At 39.4% G+C, this 20,065-nt stretch overlaps 2 protein-coding genes across 2 annotated transcripts in view; one reads left to right on the forward strand and one right to left on the reverse strand.

Moving 5' to 3' along the window:
• Nucleotides 1–1,328, forward strand: part of LOC115210992 (chitin deacetylase 7-like) — a 47,761-nt gene extending 46,433 nt beyond the window's left edge. Inside the window, exon 2 of the mRNA XM_029779827.2 lies at nt 281–1,328. Within this exon, the coding sequence (XP_029635687.1) occupies nt 281–1,242 (962 nt within the window). The 3' untranslated portion in view covers nt 1,243–1,328. The remainder of the gene's footprint in view (nt 1–280) is intronic.
• A 17,477-nt stretch (nt 1,329–18,805) lies between these two features.
• On the reverse strand, nt 18,806–19,591 carry LOC115210574 (integumentary mucin C.1-like). The gene has a single exon (XM_029779177.1). The coding sequence runs from the start codon at nt 19,589–19,591 to the stop codon at nt 18,806–18,808; it is 786 nt and encodes a 261-aa protein (XP_029635037.1).
• Between the last annotated feature and the right edge of the window lie 474 nt (nt 19,592–20,065).

Below are 20,065 nucleotides of genomic sequence, written 5' to 3' on the forward strand. Positions count from 1 at the left end.
AACAATGCTACCAACGGTTTCATGCGGAATATTTCGCAATTTTCAAGAGTTCACTTAATCCACAAATTTGTTAATCCTCAAATGAAGAATATATTTATTAACTAAAAGCGGTGTTGAGCCACTCAGTCTCACTGTTCACCATTTCCATATGGTGCCTGTCTGAATGTCTGTCTGCCTGTCTATTTATTTGTGTGTTTTATGTAGAAAGATAACTTCTGTGTATACGAAAATTTTCAAATGCAACTGTATGACTCTTGTTTCGTTTTATTCTAATTTCCAGATGGCTGCGATCCAAATCTGTGCCGCCTTTCCTACTGTCGCTGTCCTGGCATCGATATTCCTGGTGGATATGCATCTAGTGAAATACCTCAAATAGTTATGTTGACTTTTGACGATGCAGTCAACGAAAAAAATATTAATTACTATCATTACTTGTTTGGCCGTGAGAAGCAATCGAACCTGTACAACCCGAACGGATGTCCAATCAAATCCACTTTCTTTATAACAGACGTTGGTAACAATTATACTTTAACTAGAGAAATATACCAACAAGGCCACGAAATAGCTTCGCACACCATGACGCATAAGTATCCCATAAAGTATTGGAAAAATTTAAGCTACACCGAATACGAAAAAGAAGTGAAAGGCGTAACCGATAAATTGTCAAATTTATCTTATATCCCTAAAAACAAAATAAAAGGTTTTCGTGTACCATTTTTAGAAGTTGGTGGTGATACGCAATACGAGGTTTTACGAAATCTTGGCTACACTTGGGATTCTTCGATGCTTACTGGTTCTCTTGAGTACAACCGCGATCCACCAGTGTGGCCTTTTACGTTAAACTACCCTCCAGAGAAGAAATATTGTGCTTCGGGCACCCGACCAAACAAACCCTTCCCTGGTCTTTGGGAAGTACCATTGATACGGTTTTACGGTAACGACGGGAAACCCTGTGCAATGGGTGGTATGTGCACACAGCCTGAATCCGTTCTCAATATTTCAGCTTACCTATGGAAAAACTTTCAGCGGTATTATAACACGAACAAAGCACCATTTGGAATTTTTATACATTCTTATTGGTTTGACAAGGATATAAAGAACCTGTATGCTCTTCGATCATTTCTGGAAACACTGAAATATTTGAGAGATACATATGTCGTTTCTGTTAGCCAGGCTTTGGAATGGGTTAAAAGCCCAACGTCTTTGATAGGGATCAGAAACTTCAAGCCATGGCAATGCTAAATGTTCTAAAAGGATTTTTATAGTGTTTGTATTAAATGAATTGTAAGATAAATTCATAAATAAAATTGACTAAGTCCCACGCTCTTTCCCAGGCTTGCTTGATCTATTTTTGAAGAGGTAGTAGAGATAGAAGAGTGCGCATCTTCTCTCTCTCTCCTCTCTCTCTCTCTCTCTCTGTCCCTCTCTTGTTCTTCATCCTTTCTGGTTTTCTCTCCCACCCTTCCCTATTCTTCTCCTCTCCTCTCCACCGTTCCCTCTATCTCACTCTTCCTCCTCGACTCTCTCGTCGCTGACACGTGACGAAAGGGAATCTATCTTTCTGTCCATTTCCTTCCTAAAGACAACACGTACTTATACCTGTCTCCTCTCATAAGCTCGTCTTCCTAGCGTTCATAATAATCTTTCTATCGTCTTGGCTTAACAGCCCTCACCGTTTGTTTTTACCGTCTTGTTCTCACTGTCCTGTTCTAGTAACCACTTTCACCCTCCGCAAAAAATCCCAAATTTTATTTAATTTGCTTTGCGGGAAGGACTGTTTCAAAGAAGTCGCGTCTTGTCCTTCCCTTGGAAACACGGAGTAGATGAAACTGGGACAACTGAAGAGGGGGAATATTCTTTATGTTGCATGTCTCGTTTCTCGTTTGTTCTTTTCATTGTTCGAAAAAATGTTCGTTTTCTATGTTTTTGTTTTCATGTTTTCGTTTCTCATTGTGTTCAACGATTTTTTGATGTCCTGTACCCATATATGTACGTATATATACATTTATATGTAGATATATGTATGTATATATGCATGTATTATTATATTATTATATGATCGAACGCCATGCATCCTTTTCCAAGTAAGTTTTATCTATCTATCTATCTATCTATCTATCTATCTATCTATATATATATATAATATATATATATATATATATATATATATATATATATACACACACCACATTACACATTCTAATATATACTTTAAAAAGTAGATAAGTTAAAGTAAAAATCAGGATAAGTTAATGGATCGAATGGTTTTTTTTATTGTATAGTTCCTGTTCGTGTTATTGTTAACACTTAGCGACGACTAACTTTTAAATTGATTAAGTCACCATGTAGATTCAGGTGAGGCTTGAAAATATGGATGGGAGCCTTTGAAAACAGAAAGTACAAATCTAGTATTATTATCTAAATACGGTGACATTACAAATCACTTAACACTAGCTACAAGTCTCGTTATTGTAATCTTACAAACAGAAAAGAATCCATTAACCTCAACGATTAAGAAGAGAACAGGATACTGGTAGCATAAAAGATATAGATCGGAGTAAATTGCTTCAGTAGATCCGAAATGGAAGGAAAAAAATAGGTATCAGTAATATAGAAGTGGAAGCACATGGCCTGCTGGCTAGAGCAGCGGACTCGTGGTCGAGGGATCAGGGGTTTGAATCTCAGACCGAGCAATGTGTGTGTTTATGAGCGAAACACCTAAGCTCCACGCGGCTCCGGTAGAAGGTATTGGTGAACTTCTGCTGACTCTTTTGCCACAACTTTCTCTCATTTTTTCCTCCTGCATTTAGCAGCTCACCCGCAATGGAGCGACGCCCCGTTCAGGTGGGGAACCTATACGCCCGGGAAACCGGTCCTTATGAGCCAGACATGGCGCGAGAAGGAACAAACAACAACAATATAGAAGAAATCTAAAATCGGAGGAAACCAGCGAGGGTCTCCACGATAATCCTTTCTGTAGGCGCAAGGCCAGAAATTTGGTGGGAGGGGGGGGCAGTCGATTAGATCGACCCCAGTATGCAACTGGTACTTAATTTATCGACCACGAAAGGATGAAAGGCAAAGTCGACCTCGGCAGAATTTGAACTCAGTGCGTCGCAGGTTTACTCATTTGCAGTTGACTGGCTTGGAGCAACGTGAAATGAGGGGTTTCGCTTTAAGAACACTGCGTATACCCTGGTCCGGAAAGCGAAATCATGATCTTGCGCTCGTCAGTGCAACATTTTAACCACAAGGCCATGGGCCTTCTCGCAAACCCTAGGCTGGTACTTTAGGCATCAGTTTTGGAATGAAAGATAGAGATGGTCTCTGCGGGATTTGAACTCATCGGAACAATTACTGCCACACGTCTTGTTCGACGCGCAAATTATCCCACCAACTCGACGTCCTAAACTCGTACTTTATTTATAGAACCCCGGTGGACTGAAAAGCCAGTTTAACCTCAGCGGGACTTGTACTCAAAACATAAGGAAATTAAATAAATTCCAGCGTTCTGACAACTCTGTTAAGAACTATGCGATCGAAGGAAGGAGCAAAAACGCGTTCAATTTATCTGCCAGAAGAAGCAGCCAAACATCCCGCACATCACACCCTACTGCCGTCTTAAATAAAGATGTATTGGACATCATGTAGCCCCTGATATGCAAGAAAACAAGATAGTCACAATTGGGATGCTATTGAACATAATTATAGATCAACATTATCATAGGCCAGCGAGGTCATTGGCTTGCTTCACTATAGACCTATAGATCCTCAACGGTAGCAATGCGCTGGGTGATCAGATAAAGTCGTACGTTTTTTTTTCTACACGGTACACCATTGCAACATGTCTGAATAGAGAGACAAAGTTTATTCGAATTTCAAAATCGATAAACGACAGCTGTAGAAGGAAAGCATACCTACAAAAACAAAACACGATAAAAGTAATTTCGAGTTAATTCAAATTACATTGGAATGATTTTTTAAAAATATATAGCAGACAAAAAATGCGAATTTATCTCACAACCCAATATAAAAATGCCGTCAATAAAACATCTGCGAATCGGTTGACTTCATAACCGACATTGAAAAATCATCGACTTCCCCAATTCGATATTGACAAATTGAATATTTTGTAGTTATATTCTAAATTGCATCACAAACCTTTCAGATTTGTTGTCAGTGAATAAAAGCAATTTATCGATTTTAAGCCTAAAAAAGAGACAGACAGATAATAATGATTTCAGTAGACGCATTAGGCATGATAAAAAAGTATTCAGACAAATACATAACAAAAATATCAGGACTTACAAATATATATAACATACAGAAAATTGCACTACTGGGCACTGAACATATCCTTACGCAAAACACTTTCAATACAGTAACCATCAGAGCATCACAACAAATCACAGCACATACCCAAGGCATACTGAGCTGCGCTCGGTAGTGAAGTGAAAGCACGTTATAAAAATAAAACTACTGAATAATAATAACAACAACAACAACAACAACAACAACAACAGCAGCAACAACAACAGTAACAATAACAGCAACAACAACAACAATAATTTCTTTATTGCCCACAGGGGGCTAAACATAGAGAGGACAAACAAGGATAGACAAACAGATTAAGTCGATTACATCGACCCCAGTGCATAACTGGTACTTAATTTATCAACCCCGAAAGGATGAAAGGCAAAGTCGACCTCGGTGGAATTTGAACTCAGAACGTAGAGGCAGACGAAATACCTATTTCTCTACTACCCACAAGTGGCTAAACACAGAGAGGACAAACAAGGACAGACAAACGGATTAAGTCGATTATATCGACCCCAGTGCATAACTGGTACTTATTTAATCGACCCCGAAAGGATGAAAGGCAAAGAGAGGAGGAAGAGAGAGAGAGGGACAGAGAGGAAGTAGCTGTACTAACATTTGGCTATAGGCCAAAACTATAGGCCTACCTCTCTGACTTCAGGCATCAGCAAAGTCACGGAACGGATAGTCAGAGGGAACTAATCGCATTCCTTGAAGAAAATGACTTGCTGAGTGATACCCAGCATGGCTTTCGACCATGTAGGAGCTACCCGACCCAGATCTTACAGCACTATGACTGGATGTTGAGGCAGTTACTCAACAACCCAAATGTGGGTGTAATATACCTCGACTTTGCCAAAGCTTTTGATAAAGTGGATCATGGTATAATACGCCAGAAACTGCGTGATCTTGGCATAGCTAGAAAACTTGTTGGCATAACAGTAACATCAATTATGGTCACAAAATGATTGCATTGCAACAACTTCTACGTAGACAAGGCATGTAGTCAAATGATTAGATTGCTGGGCTCTCGATCATGAAAGTCGTTGGTTTGATTCCTAGACAGGGCAGCACATTATATCCTTCAACAAGGCGCTTCATTTCATATTGCTCAGTTTACTCACTTGAAGATGGGTCGCAGCCAAATGTTAGTACAGCTATTCCTCTCTCTCTCTCTCGCTCTCTCTTTCTCTCTCTCTCTCTCTCTCTTTCTCTTTCTCTCTCTCTCTCTCTTTCTCTCTTCCTCTCTTTCTCTCTCTTTCTCTCTTTCTCTCTCTCTCTTCCTCTTTTCCTCTCTCTCTCTCTCTTTCTCTCTCCCTCTCTTTCTCTCTCTTTCTCTCTTTCTCTCTCTCTCTCTTCCTCTTTTCCTCTCTCTCTCTTTCTCTCTCTCTCCAGCTGCCATGTCCTCACTGTTCGACTGGCTCAAGTGTAACTGTGTATGCCTCACCCCGACTTTATAAAACAATTAGCTGTATGGTTGCGAGCTGGCAGAATCGTTAGCATGCCGGGCGAAATGCTTAGCGGTATTTCGTCTGCCGTCATGTTCTGAGTTCAAATTCCGCCGAGGTCGACTTTGCCTTTCATCCTTTCGGGCTCGATAAATTAAGTACCAGTAACGCACTGGGGTCGATATAATCGACTTAATCCGTTTGTCTGTCCTTGTTTGTCCCCTCTATGTTTAGCTCCTTGTGGGCAGTAAAGAAATATATATCAAACAATTAGTGAAGACATGGTACGTACAACCAAGTCATACTGTGACAACTGTATGTTTTTATATTTACGTAACTCCATCAATGGGAAACTGTTGGAGATTTTATCTTCTGTCAATCATTCAAGTAAGAATACACTGGACTGATTTCTATCGTCTTCAAATATATAAGTTTAGTATTGCAATGCAATAAAACACTCGACAATTATACTCTGATCCTGCTGCTTACAACTATAAATCGTATTCATATCATTTAAGGGTTGAGTGATTGTGATAGTTATGTATTAAGTGACATGCCTAAAGACACAGCGTAAACACCGTTGACTGAGCACGAATCCTAGAGTATCGTAACTTCGAGAATCTCGTTACCTCGATACTAGGTTTTAGAAAAAGAGGTTACATCGAACACCCTGGAGTATACCAACAACGTACAATCAACGTAACGTGTGCTTTGGACAAGCCCCTTGGCACTAAATACACATAGGGTTGGTTTCCTCTGTGAATACAATAGGAATATTCTATTTGATATATATCGACCATGGGTGGGGACCACAGGTTTATCCAACCCTACTTGGTGCATATCTTTTCAAGTACCCGATTCTGTCTGAATCCTTATTATGATTATTGTGTGTGTGTGTGTGTGTGTGTGTGTGTGTGTGTGTTGGTGTGTGTGTGTATGTATACACACGACTACGACTTCCAGTTCTCGTCTACCAAATTCACTGTGAAGGCTTTGGTTGGCCCGGAGCTATAGTAGAAAATACTTGCCCAAGGTGTCATGCACTGGGACCGAACCCAGAACCAAGTGGTTGGGAAGCAAAATTCTGACCACACAATAAAATAAAATAAAAACCACCTTCCCTTCCCTTCCCTCGCGCTACGTAAAATAAATTTTTTACACCAATATATCTTTAGTAAGAGATTGTCTGGAATCCTGTTCACAAATGTATACATAAAAGCTAAATGTAGTGATTCATAGAATCTTTATTTGGGAAGTAACAGATGTGGTTTATGAAAGGCGTTGTGCTATTATTTTGCGATTTATTGTTCACTTTTTCGTTCATTTTTCCCGTATTTGCTCACGTTCAATCATTGTTGCAGTCAAAAGTAGAAGCAAAAAAATTTTGTTATAAAAATTGCGTCATGGCTATCAGTAAACATTTCTATACGATTATTGCTTCACCTGACTACTGCACTTGAGTGCATGACTTATGAGAAAATAGAGCACTGGGATGAATGCTACGGATAGCCTTTTATTCAAAGTTAGTGAGTCGAAAAAATCTTTAGCACGCTCGACAAAATGCTTAGACAAGGCGACAAAATGCTTAGATTCGTTAGCACGGCGGGCGAAATGCTTAGCGATATTTCGTCTGCCGTTATGTTGTGAGTTCAAATTCCGCCGAGGTCGACTTTGTCTGTCATCCTTTCAGGGTCGATAAATTAAGTACCAATTACGCACTGGGGTCGATATAATCGACTTAATCCGTTTGTCTGTCCTTGTTTGTCTCCTCTGTGTTTAGCCCCTTGTGGGTAGTAAAGAAATATGTATTTCGTCTGCTGTTACGTTCTGGGTTAAAATTCCGCCGAGGTCGACTTTGCCTTTCATCCTTTCGGGGTCGATAAATTAAGTACCAGTTACGCACTGGTGTCGATGTAATCGACTTAATCCCTTTGTCTGTCCTTGTTTGTCTCCTCTGTGTTTAGCCCCTTCACGGTAGTAAAGAAATAGGTATTTCGTCTGCTGTTACGTTCTGGGTTCAAATTCCGCCGAGGTCGACTTTGCCTTTCATCCTTTCGGGGTCGATAAATTAAGTACCAATTACGCACTGGGGTCGATATAATCGACTTAATCCGTTTGTCTGTCCTTGTTTGTCTCCTCTGTGTTTAGCCCCTTGTGGGTAGTAAAGAAATAGGTATTTCGTCTGCTGTTACGTTCTGGGTTCAAATTCCGCCGAGGTCGACTTTGCCTTTCATCCTTTCGGGGTCGATAAATTAAGTACCAATTACGCACTGGGGTCGATATGATCGACTTAATCCGTTTGTCTGTCCTTGTTTGTCTCCTCTGTGTTTAGCCCCTTGTGGGTAGTAAAGAAATAGGTATTTCGTCTGCTTTTACGTTCTGGGTTCAAATTCCGCCGGGGTCATCTTTGCCTTTCATCCTTTCGGGGTCGATAAATTAAGTACCAATTACGCACTGGTGTCGATGTAATCGTCTTAATCCCTTTGTCTGTCCTTTTTGAGAAAATTCTATAGTTTGTAAGATATTTGTTGTTGTTTTTCTTCAATTTCTGCAATTTCAACCAATCAATGACGTCTATTGAGGTGAAAACATTCTGTGACGTATGAATATGTCCCTCGTTTAAGAAACAGATTGGGTTTATTTACATTTCTGAAGAAAAAAGTTACCCCCCACCCCCACCCCTAACCCTAAAACAGATTTAAATGCAATAGATCGATACTAGGGTCATAATTATGGGTGACAATTTCATATGACACCGCTAGACAAAACTGCCGTTCAAACCGAAAAGATCCCTACTCTCTACATCGAAAAGACACAGAGAACTTCGTCTTCCATGGGTCATCGTGGTTCTCGGATAATTTTTTTCAGTCCCAATTTACTGAATAACCAATCTCCTGAACAACTAGGGACTATCGAGCCTAAATATATTCTAAGGACTGCTTCAAGACATGGGTAAGTTTCAGCAAGCCCCTTATTATGGATTAAAACTACTCAATGAGGGGAGTGATAAAATAAACATGACCGGATTGGAGTGTCATCAGCTGAATCCTGCCATAGGCTACCCTAAAGTCCAACCCCTCCTGAAAGCGGTAGGGTAGTGTAAACAGGCAGTGTCAGAGCTATGCCGTCGGGAACTTCGGTTCCTGGTAGGGTCACCCAAGGCGGATTGGTCTGGCACCGAGCGGTATTAGGGCCGAAGCCTGGCCAACGGGGCTCTGGCGAAAATTCCAAGAGGCGTCTGATCGGCAACCGGCGGCTTCAAGGTTGTTCTGTCACTGCGTCTGTGGAGACTCTGCGGCAAACAGGGCGTCTCGTCACTCGGGATATGCATGCGGGATGTCGGGGACCGCTTGTAAATTAAATATTCCCACGAAACTTCTTCTATGAATCCTATGGAACCGCGAATGGCTCGCTATCTCCAGTGACCTCACACAGGACCGTTGAGTGTGGGCCGCCATGGTTCATGATACCGTCAGGACCAGAGAAGAAGCCGGCTCAACCTGCCCTGAGTGAACGCGGTCACAAGTACAAGTACAGGCATACTAAGCCAGGCAGCTTACACATACCTCTATTACTCTTATGTCCGGAGCAGATAAGTAGGCCTGCTGCCAAAGTTAATCAAATGTTAGTGAAAAAGAGTTCAAGCGATTAACAATAAATTAAGAATTACAGATTAAGGATTTAGTGTCCATAAAATTACATTTCTTCAAAATTTCTTTTCAGTCTCCTGAAGCCCTGGAAATGAAGAAACTGTTCGAAGACGAATTATGTATTTCAAGGATCTTTCAAGACTTCAAACAATTATGTGACTATATTTGAGCTTACAACTCTACTTTCACTTTTGTTAATCAAAATGGCCTCTACAGATCTAAGAAGCTTTGTCATTTTAAGACACTTAATATGTTTTATTGCAATTAATATGTTTTATTGCAATTAAAATGTGTTGTTGTTAGTGACGATGCTTGAATTTTCAATCTTTTTATTTGCTTCGACTTTTTTTCCGATTTTTTCTTTTCTCTTCTTTTTTTCATTTACATCATCTTATTTACAACACGAAACTAACTTACAGCATATCCGCAAAAAGTTGCTAAATATATACGACGGGCTTCCTTCAGTTTCCTATTTCTTTATTGCCCACAAGTGGCTAAACTTAGAGGGGACAAACAAGGACAGACAAAGGGATTAAGTCGATTACATCGAGCCCAGTGTGTAACTGGTACTTAATTTATCGACCCCGAAAGCATGAAAGGCAAAGTCGACCTCAGCGGAATTTGAACTCATAACGTAACGTCAGACGAAATACCGCTAAGCATTTCGCCCGCCGTGCTAACGTTTCTGCTAGCTTCCCGCTGAAGGGCTTTCTTCAGTTCCCGTCTATCAAATCCACTCAGAAGGCTTTGGTCAGCCCGAGAAAGGTAGTGAGTCGAAAAAATCTTTAGCACGCCGGACAAAATGCTTAGACAAGGCGACAAAATGCTTAGAAACGTTAGCACGGCGGGCGAAATGCTTGGCAGTATTTCGTCTGCCGTTACGTTGTGAGTTCAAATTCCGCCGAGGTCGACTTTGCCTTTCATCCTTTCTGGGTCGATTAAATAAGTACCAGTTACGCACTGGGGTCGATATAATCGAACTTAATCCGTTTGTGTGTCCTTGTTTGTTCTGTCTGCGTTTAGCCCCTTGTGGGTAGTAAAAAAATAGGTATTTAGTACGTCGTTACGTTCTGAGTTCAAATTAAGTGCTATGTTTATTCCTTTCCATTTGTCTAGCTCGTAAACATCTAGAGCAGTGGTTTTCAACCAGGGTTCCGCCAGTACAGTCCAGGGGTTCCAGAAGAAGTTACAAAACTTCGGCAGTAATTTTTAAGTCTCCTGTGCAGATATGTGTGCATAAGACTATTAAATTATTGCACAGGGGTTCCTCGAGCCAGTGGAATGTTTCCTTGATCTAGAGTGTTACTAATTTGAGAACACAGATTTAATGGCAAGACGGTTCGACGTCTATTTTTAGCATACAGGGGATCCATGTTGTGATCTCTCATATTGTTTATGTTTAAATAGAATTCACGGTCCTCGGACGTTTTTAAGTATGCTGATCACTAGTTGAAATTGATATTATTTAATAATATTAATTTCTACTCACATTATTATTATTACTACTACTACTACTACTGCTACTACTACTACTACTACTACTACTACTACTACTACTAATGCTATTACTATTGCTATTATTATTATTACTACTACTACTACTACTACTACTACTACAACTACTATTGCTATGACTATTGCTATTACTATTGCTATTACTACTACTACTACTCTACTACTACTACTACTACTACTACTACTACAACTACTATTGCTATGACTATTGCTATTACTATTGCTATTACTACTACTACTACTACTACTACTACTACTACTACTACTATTATTATTATTATTATTATTATATTTTAAAAAGGATTGGCGCAACTGTTCACAAAGGTAAACAGTCAAGACGAAGAGCGCGATTCGTTTGTAAGATATTTTATTAGTTGAACGTTATTTCAACAGTAAATCTGTCTTTGTCAAATTCGAAATAAGAGGTGATAAAAATTCAAAAGATAGACGTACTGTTGAAATATCGTTCAACTAATAAAATATCTTACAATCGAATCGCGCTCTTCGTCTTCACTGTTATTATTATTATTATTATTATTATGTACAGGGCATCAAAAAACGTTGAACATAATGAGAAACGAAAACATAAAAGCAAAAACATAGAAAACGAACTTTTTTTCGAACAACGAAAAAAACAAATGAGAAACGAGACATGCAACATAAAGAATATTCCCCTTCATCAGTTGTCCCTGTTTCATCTACTCCGCGTTACGAAAGTAAGGACAAGACGCGACTTCGTTGAAACAATCCTTCCCGCAAAGCAAGTTAAATAAAATTTGCGATTTTTTGTAGAGGGTGAAAGTGGTAACAAGAACAGGACAGTGAGAACAAGACAGTGAAAACAAACGGCGAGGGCTGTTAAGCCAAGACGATGGAAAAATTATTATGAACGCTAGGAAGACGAGCTTATATATAATAATAATAATAATAATTATAATTATAATTATAATTATAATAACAGTGAAGACGAAGAAAAATTATTATGAACGCTAGGAAGACGAGCTTATATATAATAATAATAATAATAATAAATAATAATAATTATAATAATAATAATAATAATAATAATAATAATAATAATAATAACAACAGCAACAACAGAAAAAAGATGGTATAGGCACACACCAGAAAAGGTCACAGAGAACGAGAAAGCAACCATACTCTGGGATATGCCGATACACACAGATAGAGAAATTAAGGCCAACAGACCAGATATAGTTGTCAGAGATCATGAAGGAAAAAAATGCTTTCTAATTGATGTATCAATACCAGCAGATGACAACGTGTCTCTAAAAGAAACGGAGAAACTTTCAAAATGGAAATAGAAAGTAACTGGAAATAGAAGTAACTCGAATGTGGAATCTAAAAACAGAAACAATTCCTATCATACCTATTTCTTTATTACCCACAAGGGGCTAAACACAGAGGGGACAAACAAGGACAGACATAGGTATTAAGTCGATTATATCGAGCCCAGTGCGTAACTGGTACTTAATTTATCGACCCCGAAAGGATGAAAGGCAAAGTCGACCTCGGCGGAATTTGAACTCACAACGTAACGCAGACGAAATACCGCTAAGCATTTCGCCCGCCGTGCTAACGTTTCTAAGTATTTTGTCGCCTTGTCTAAGCATTTTGTCCGGCGTGCTAAAGATTTTTTCGACTCACTAACTTTGAATATGTTACAAGGCTATCAGTAGCATTCATCCCAGTGCTCAATTTTCTCATAAGTCATGCACTCAAGTGCAGTATTGATGTGAAGCATTAATCGTATGGAAATGTTTACTGATAGCCATGACGCAATTTCTATAACAAAATTATTTTGCTTCTACTTTTAACTGCAACAATGATTGAACGTGAACAATAAATCGCAAAATAATAGCACAACGCCTTACAGAAACCACATCTGTTACTTCCCAAATAAAGATTTTATGAATCACTACATTTAGCTTTTATGTATACATTTGTGAACAGGATTCCAGACACTCTCTTATTACAGATATATTGGTGTAAAAAATGCATTTTACGTAGCTCGAGGGAAGGGATGGGAAGGTATTTTTTATTTTATTTTATTGTGTGGTCAGAATTTTGCTTCCCAACCACTTGGTTCTGGGTTCGGTCCCAGTGCATGACACCTTGGGCAAGTATTTTCTACTATAGCTCCGGGCCAACCAAAGCCTTCACAGTGAATTTAGTGGCCGAAAACTGGAAGTCGTAGTCGTGTGTACACACACACACACACACACACACACACCACACACACACACACACACACACACACACCACACACACACAACACACACACACACATACATACACACACATACACCATACACACACAAATAATAATAATAATAATAATAATAATAATAATAATAATAATAATAATAATAATAATAATAATAATAATAAGGATTCAGACAGAATTGGGTACTTGAAAAGATATGCTCAAAGTAGGGTTGGATAAACCTGTGGTCCCCACCCATGGTCGATATATATCAAATAGAATATTCCTATTGTATTCACAGAAGAAACCAACCCTATGTGTATTTAGCGCCAAGGGGCTTGTCCAAAGTACACGTTACGTTGATTGTACGTTGTTGGTATACTCCAGGGTGTCCAATGTACCGTAAATCCCCCCTGTGTATTATAACCAAATGAACAATAACAAATGAATGATTATTTTCTACTCTAGGCACAAGGCCCGAAATTTTTAGGGAGGAGCCCCAGTCGATTAGATCGACCCCAGCACGCAACTGGTACTTAATTTTATCGAGCCCGAAAGGATGAAAGGCAAAGAAGACCTCGGTGGAATTTGAACTCAAAACGTAAAGACAGACGGAATACCTATTTCTTTATTACCCACAAGGGGATAAACACAGAGGGGACAAACAAGGACAGACATAGGTATTAAGTCGATTACATCGACCCCAGTGCGTAATTGGTACTTAATTTATCGACCCCGAAAGGATGAAAGGCAAAGTCGACCTCGGTGTAATTTGAACTCAAAACGTAAAGACAGACGGAATACCGCTAAGTATTTCGCCCGGCGTGCTAACGTTTCTGCCAGCTCGCCGCCTTCAGTAACAAATGAATATTAACAGACGACGGATAACTGTCGGCTCATAACAGCTGTTTCTTACGCGTTTTTAATTAGAACAATGAGAACATTACTTCATTGCCAAAAACCGTAATCATCTGATAGAACATAATTTCCAAAACAGAAGAATATCCCAAGAATACAGCAGGGACGTGACTGAATTCTGTCGAAGCTTACCATGAAATGGGAGAATGACCAACAAAATTAGCCGTTGTGGGCATTAAGGGGTGGAGTTAGGCTAAAGAATTTAGTTTGTGAAAGGATGTAATATGATATTCATGGTTAGCTTCCCGGGTGAAATAAGAGTCAGCTAGACTGGTTTAGTAATGTGGATAGCTGGGAGAGAACCGAAGATAAAGAAAAGATTAAAAAATACAGAAAAAGTTTTAAAAATAAAGAGTAAAAACGGAAGAAATATATAAGTGTGTAAAAAAGCCAATTAGGTATAGGGTCGGGGTTTAGGATTCGCTAGTTAAGGCTGAAGATCAAAGAGAGGAGCGCAGACCGCCTTTAGTCGAACAAATCGACCCCAGGATTTATTCTCTATAAGCCTGGTACTTATTCTATCGGTTCTCTTTGCCGAACCGCTACGTTATACACCAACATAAATACACCAACATCGGGTGTCAAGCGATGGTAAGGGAACAAACTCAGACGCGCACATGCACACACACACACACACACACACACATATATATATATATATATATATATATATATATATATATATATATATATATATATATATGTGTGTGTGTGTGTGTGTGTGTGTGTGTGTGTATATATACGACGGGTTTCTTTCAGTTTCCGTCTACCAAATCCACTCACAGGGTTTGGTCGGCCCAAGGCTATAGTAGAACACTTTTGCAAGGTACCATACAGTGGGACTCAACCTGGAACCATGTAGTTGTGAAGCAAGCTTCTTACAACACAGCCACACCTGCGCCTCCAGTTTATATATATGCATATATATATATATATATATATATATATATATATATATATATATATATATATATATATATATATATATGTATATATATATTGAAGATGTAAACACGTGGCATGTTCTATATCACCTCGTCTTTATATGTTAATTTTGGCTTTCCTGCTGACGAGAGCTTCGCCAAAGTAAATATTTTATTTAATGAAAATTGCTTGAAACCATGGTACAGGAAATAGAGGGTAAATGTTTTTATTTTTCATTCCCTTTCGAAATTGCCCCTAATTGTGGTTTGGAGTTTAACTACTCCTTCAAGCGGGTCAGATGCCTTGTTATGGACATCTCTTATGTGTTTAAATGTACACTGTATATATATATATATAAATATATATATATATACATTGATCATAGAACACATATCAAATTCGAGTTAACAACTTTATATATAGCAGCATACCTCCAAACATTTGATCATATATAAATATTTCCATGGTTCTTAAACATATAAATCATACATACATTGGGTTGGTGCATAATTATTGCAGCTTTCTTTTTTTTTATCTCTACAAATTTTATTCAACAAAAGCAATGGAACAACAACATGGAACAAAAACATCTTTAAATTATTATTGCGGTGCATATTCACCAGCTATTTCAATTACTGCTTCCCATTTGCTTGGCAAACTGTCAAACCGTTATTTAAAGATGTTTTGTTAAATATTGTTATTGTTTTTGTTGAATAAAATTTGTTGAAAAAAGCCACAATAATTATGCTCAATACGAAAACCACAGGAGGTAAAAATATATATATGCGAATAGAAATACAGATATATAGAACGGCCAATCAATAAGGTTAATACCATCGACTAAAAATTCTAAAGTGTGTCATACTACTAAAAGTCTAAATAAAATAAAATAAAATAAAACATCAATCGACTATAAAAGTTTTCTTACCCACCTCAAATCAAAGTGTACGTCAAAAAAGTTCAATTCATCAAAGCCATGGTAGGTTGGAGTCCGGGAGTGAAAAAGGTTCCACAAAAACAAGTCAAATGCACCTATGGTCATTTCGGGAGTTCATTGCTGCGGTTCGATTACAGTTAAAGGGCATCTTGGCAATGAACCCGAAACTCATTGTGGAACTCTTTTTGCTCCTGGACTCCAACCTATTTCTTTACTATCCACAAGGGGCTAAACACAGAGAGGACGAACAGGGACAGACAAACGGATTAAGTCGATTATATCTGATACTTGTTTAATCGACCCCGAAAGGATGAAAGGCAAAGTCGACCTCGGCGGAATTTGAACTCAGAACGTAGCGACAGACGAAATACCTATTTCTTTACTAACCACAAGGGGCTAAACACAGAGGGGATAAACAAGGACAGACAAACAGATTAAATCGATTATATCGACCCCAGTACGTAACTGGTACTTGTTTAATCGACTCCGAAAGGATGAAAAGCAAAGTCGACCTCGGCGGAATTTGAACTCAGAACTTAGCGGCAGACGAAATACCTATTTCTTTACTACCCACAAGGGGCTAAACACAGAGAGGATAAACAAGGACAGACAAACGGATCAGGTCGATTATATCGACCCCAGTATGTAACTGGTACTTATTTAATCGACCCCGAAAGGATGAAAGGCAAAGTCGACCTCGACAGAATTTGAACTCAGAACTTAACGGCAGACGAAATAAGGCTACGCATTTCGCCCGGCGTGCTAACGTTTCTGCCAGCTCACCGTCTTCTTGGACTCCAACCTACCATGGTTTTTATGACCTGAACTTTTTTTGGCGTACTTTTTGATTTGAGGGAAGTAAGAAAATTTTTTTAGTCGATTGATATTTTATTTTATTTTATTTTATTTTATTTTATTTTAGTAGCATGAAACGCTTTAGAACTTTTAGTCGACTGCATTTACCTTTTTGATAAGCCGTTCTATATATCTGTATTTTTATTCGCATATATATTTTCACATTCTGTGTTATTTGTATATGTATGCTTTTATATGTTTGAGAACCATGGTGACATTTATACATTTATATATGATCAAATGTTTGGAGGTATTGGGTTATATATAAAGTCGTTGACTCGAATATGATATTTGTTCTATGCTCAGTGTTTCTTTATCTCTGTCTCAATTACATTTGAGCACTTCTTTTTTGCAGTCCTATAAATCCTTTTGTTTCCAGAGAGACAAAAATTATTTCTTGTCGTGTATATAAATATAATATATATATATATATATATATAATATATATATATATATACAATATTTACATTGGACGGATATCTGTCATCACCTTGTTTGTTGTTGCCAGAACAACCTTCATCAAGTATCCTGGTGGAATTTCGAACCCAGTACTTTATTTAACTACTGGGGTATTCTGTTCCCATTCCTAAGGTATTTGTTGCTGATATTATTATTATTATTATTATTATTATTCAAATAAGTCGGATTGAACCTGGAATCCTGTGTTTAATAGCGCGAGCTCTTAACCACTACGCTATATGCCTGGGGGCATAAAGTGACTTGAATAAATAATAATAATAATAATAATAATAATAATAATAATAATAATAATAATAATATAATAACATTAGCAAAAAAATGGCTTAGGAATGATAACAGAGTACCCCAGTAGTCAAATGAAGGCTTGGGTTCGAAATTCCACCAAGACACCTGATGACGGCTGGAGAGTACATTAGCCGAAACGTGGTAACAACAAACAAGATGAGAACACCTATTCGCCTAATGTAATTATTGTACATAATTCCTCAAATCTTAAATGTAGAACAGTGATTATATATAATATATATATATATATATATATATAATATATATATATATATATATATATATAATATATATTACATGAAGTTAAATATATGGTTTCACATCAATAAAGCGCTTAGCAATATAGACGACATATCAGACTCCAATGACTGCAGGCATATAACCTCTCTTCAACCTGGAGGTAGAAAACTGTTACGGTCAGTTAATTTGTAAACAAACGAATAATATACACTGTCTGAGCCTTAAACGAGACGGATTATCACCCTTACACGTAACCGGTTAGCACATCTTATGGTTCTAAAGGGTGATCGAAGTATCTCCAACCTTAAGTTGGTTCCAGTCTGCAAATACATTTTACAATACTAATCGACGAACGGAGAATACCAACCTGCAGTAGAGGCTGTAGATTTCGTGTCTTGAATTTAAGAGAGATTCCTAGTCCAGCGCGTCTTTGAGAATTCTTGTCCGCTCTACTATGCAAACCTTGCATAGGATTCCAATTTATATAGCATCCCAGCTGCCCTATGATCTTCCATTTAATTTCGTATGGATTTCCTTCATCCTCAAGGCTCCACAAATGACAGGCCAGGAACGTGACGTAACGTCTTTCCAGAACTCTAAAAGAGGGCCTGTAGCTGTACAGGCGCCACTTAAAAGCAGTTCCGGCCGACCCGATGCATTTTCAATGTATATTATTGTGTGGGAAGAATATTCCTTAGGTTATTAGACAAGCGCTTCACGCAGACACACAAATACGGACGTTTGTTCAATAAGCACAAGTAAGAGTCTCCTTTAGTTGCGCACTCAATACGGAAAGAACATTGGCAAACACCCATAAAACGCAAACAGAAGCAGGTTGCTCATGCAATGACTTCCCAGTGGAGGGAGCAACGCAAGGCTGAGGGAGTCTTATATGTGACTGGCTGTGCTCTCTCCCCTGGTTTGCCTTTCGTTGGCTCAGGAGCTGAAGTTGTTGTTGTTGCTGCTGCTGTTGTTGGAGTTGTTGTTGGAGCAGTCACTGGTGCTGATATTACGGGGCGTGGGTCGGCGATACTTCTGTTGTTGCCGTTGCAGTAGTTATCCCCTGCCGTAGCGTTAGTGTTAATTCTGAGCGTGGAACTGGTACCACCGCTGGTGTTGCTGGCACTAGCGTGGTCATCTCCGGCCGTAGTGCTGGAGTCGGTGCTGGAGTCGGTACTGCGGTCGTAGTTGTCGGTGCTGCGGTCGTAGTTGTCGGTGCTGCGGTCGTAGTTGTCGGTGCTGCGGTCGTAGTTGTCGGTGCTGCAGTCGTAGTTGGCGGTGCTGCGGTCGTAGTTGTCGGTGCTGCAGTCGTAGTTGTCGGTGCTGCGGTCGTAGTTGTCGGTGCTGCGGTCGTAGTTGTCAGTGCTGCGGTCGTAGTTGTCGGTACTGCGGTCGTAGTTGTCGGTGCTGCAGTCGTAGTTGTCGGTGCTGCGGTCGTAGTTGTCGGTGCTGCGGTCGTAGTTGTCGGTGCTGCGGTCGTAGTTGTCGGTGCTGCGGTCGTAGTTGTCGGTGCTGCGGTCGTAGTTGTCGGTGCTGCGGTCGTAGTTGTCGGTGCTGCGGTCGTAGTTGTCGGTGCTGCGGTCGTAGTTGTCGGTGCTGCGGTCGTAGTTGTTGGTGTTGGTGTTCCTGCAGCTTGATGCGTTGCTACTGCTGCCGCCTCCACCATTGCCATAGTTGTCTCCATGTTATAGGATGAGCCACTGCTACTATTACTCTGGTTGTTATGGTTGGATACTACCACAGCCTCATATAAGACTTCCTCAGCCCTGCATTGCTCCTCACGCTGAACAGTCATTGTACACCCTGCTTGAGTAACCAGCCTCTGTGTGCGTTTTATAGGTGTTTGTCAATTTTCTTTTCATGTTGGACGCGCAACTAAAGGAAACTCTTAGCTGAGCCTGGTGAACAGGCGTCCGTACTTGTGTGTCTGCTTGAAGCGCTTGTCTAATAACCTAAGGAATATTTTCCCCACACAAGTTTTAATGTTGAGTGAGAAGACTGGAGCAAACCAAGCGACATTCCGGCAGCGCTTCCTTTTGCGGGTTCTAGGGTCCAGCGTATAGAAGATGCGGTGCTTAAACACCTTTTACGCCGAAACCTCGTAGTAATAGGAGGCCGTGGCGTCGAATGTTTTTTTTTTTTTCGAGGAGAGGTTCGAGAACCTCTTGCTGACACCCTTCACTAGGTTTTTGAACATGATAAGTAGGTGGCAGGAGGCTGTGTTGATGTAGAACAGGCTCTCACTCGGTTTGCAGTAAGGCTCCGGTTC

Source organism: Octopus sinensis, linkage group LG4 (assembly GCF_006345805.1).
Source record: "Octopus sinensis linkage group LG4, ASM634580v1, whole genome shotgun sequence".
Classification (NCBI taxonomy): Eukaryota; Metazoa; Mollusca; class Cephalopoda; order Octopoda; family Octopodidae; genus Octopus; species Octopus sinensis.

Excerpts from the sequence above, each read along its gene's own strand:
- LOC115210574 (XM_029779177.1), bottom strand. The coding sequence starts at position 19,591 with ATGACTGTTCAGCGTGAGGAGCAATGCAGGGCTGAGGAAGTCTTATAT.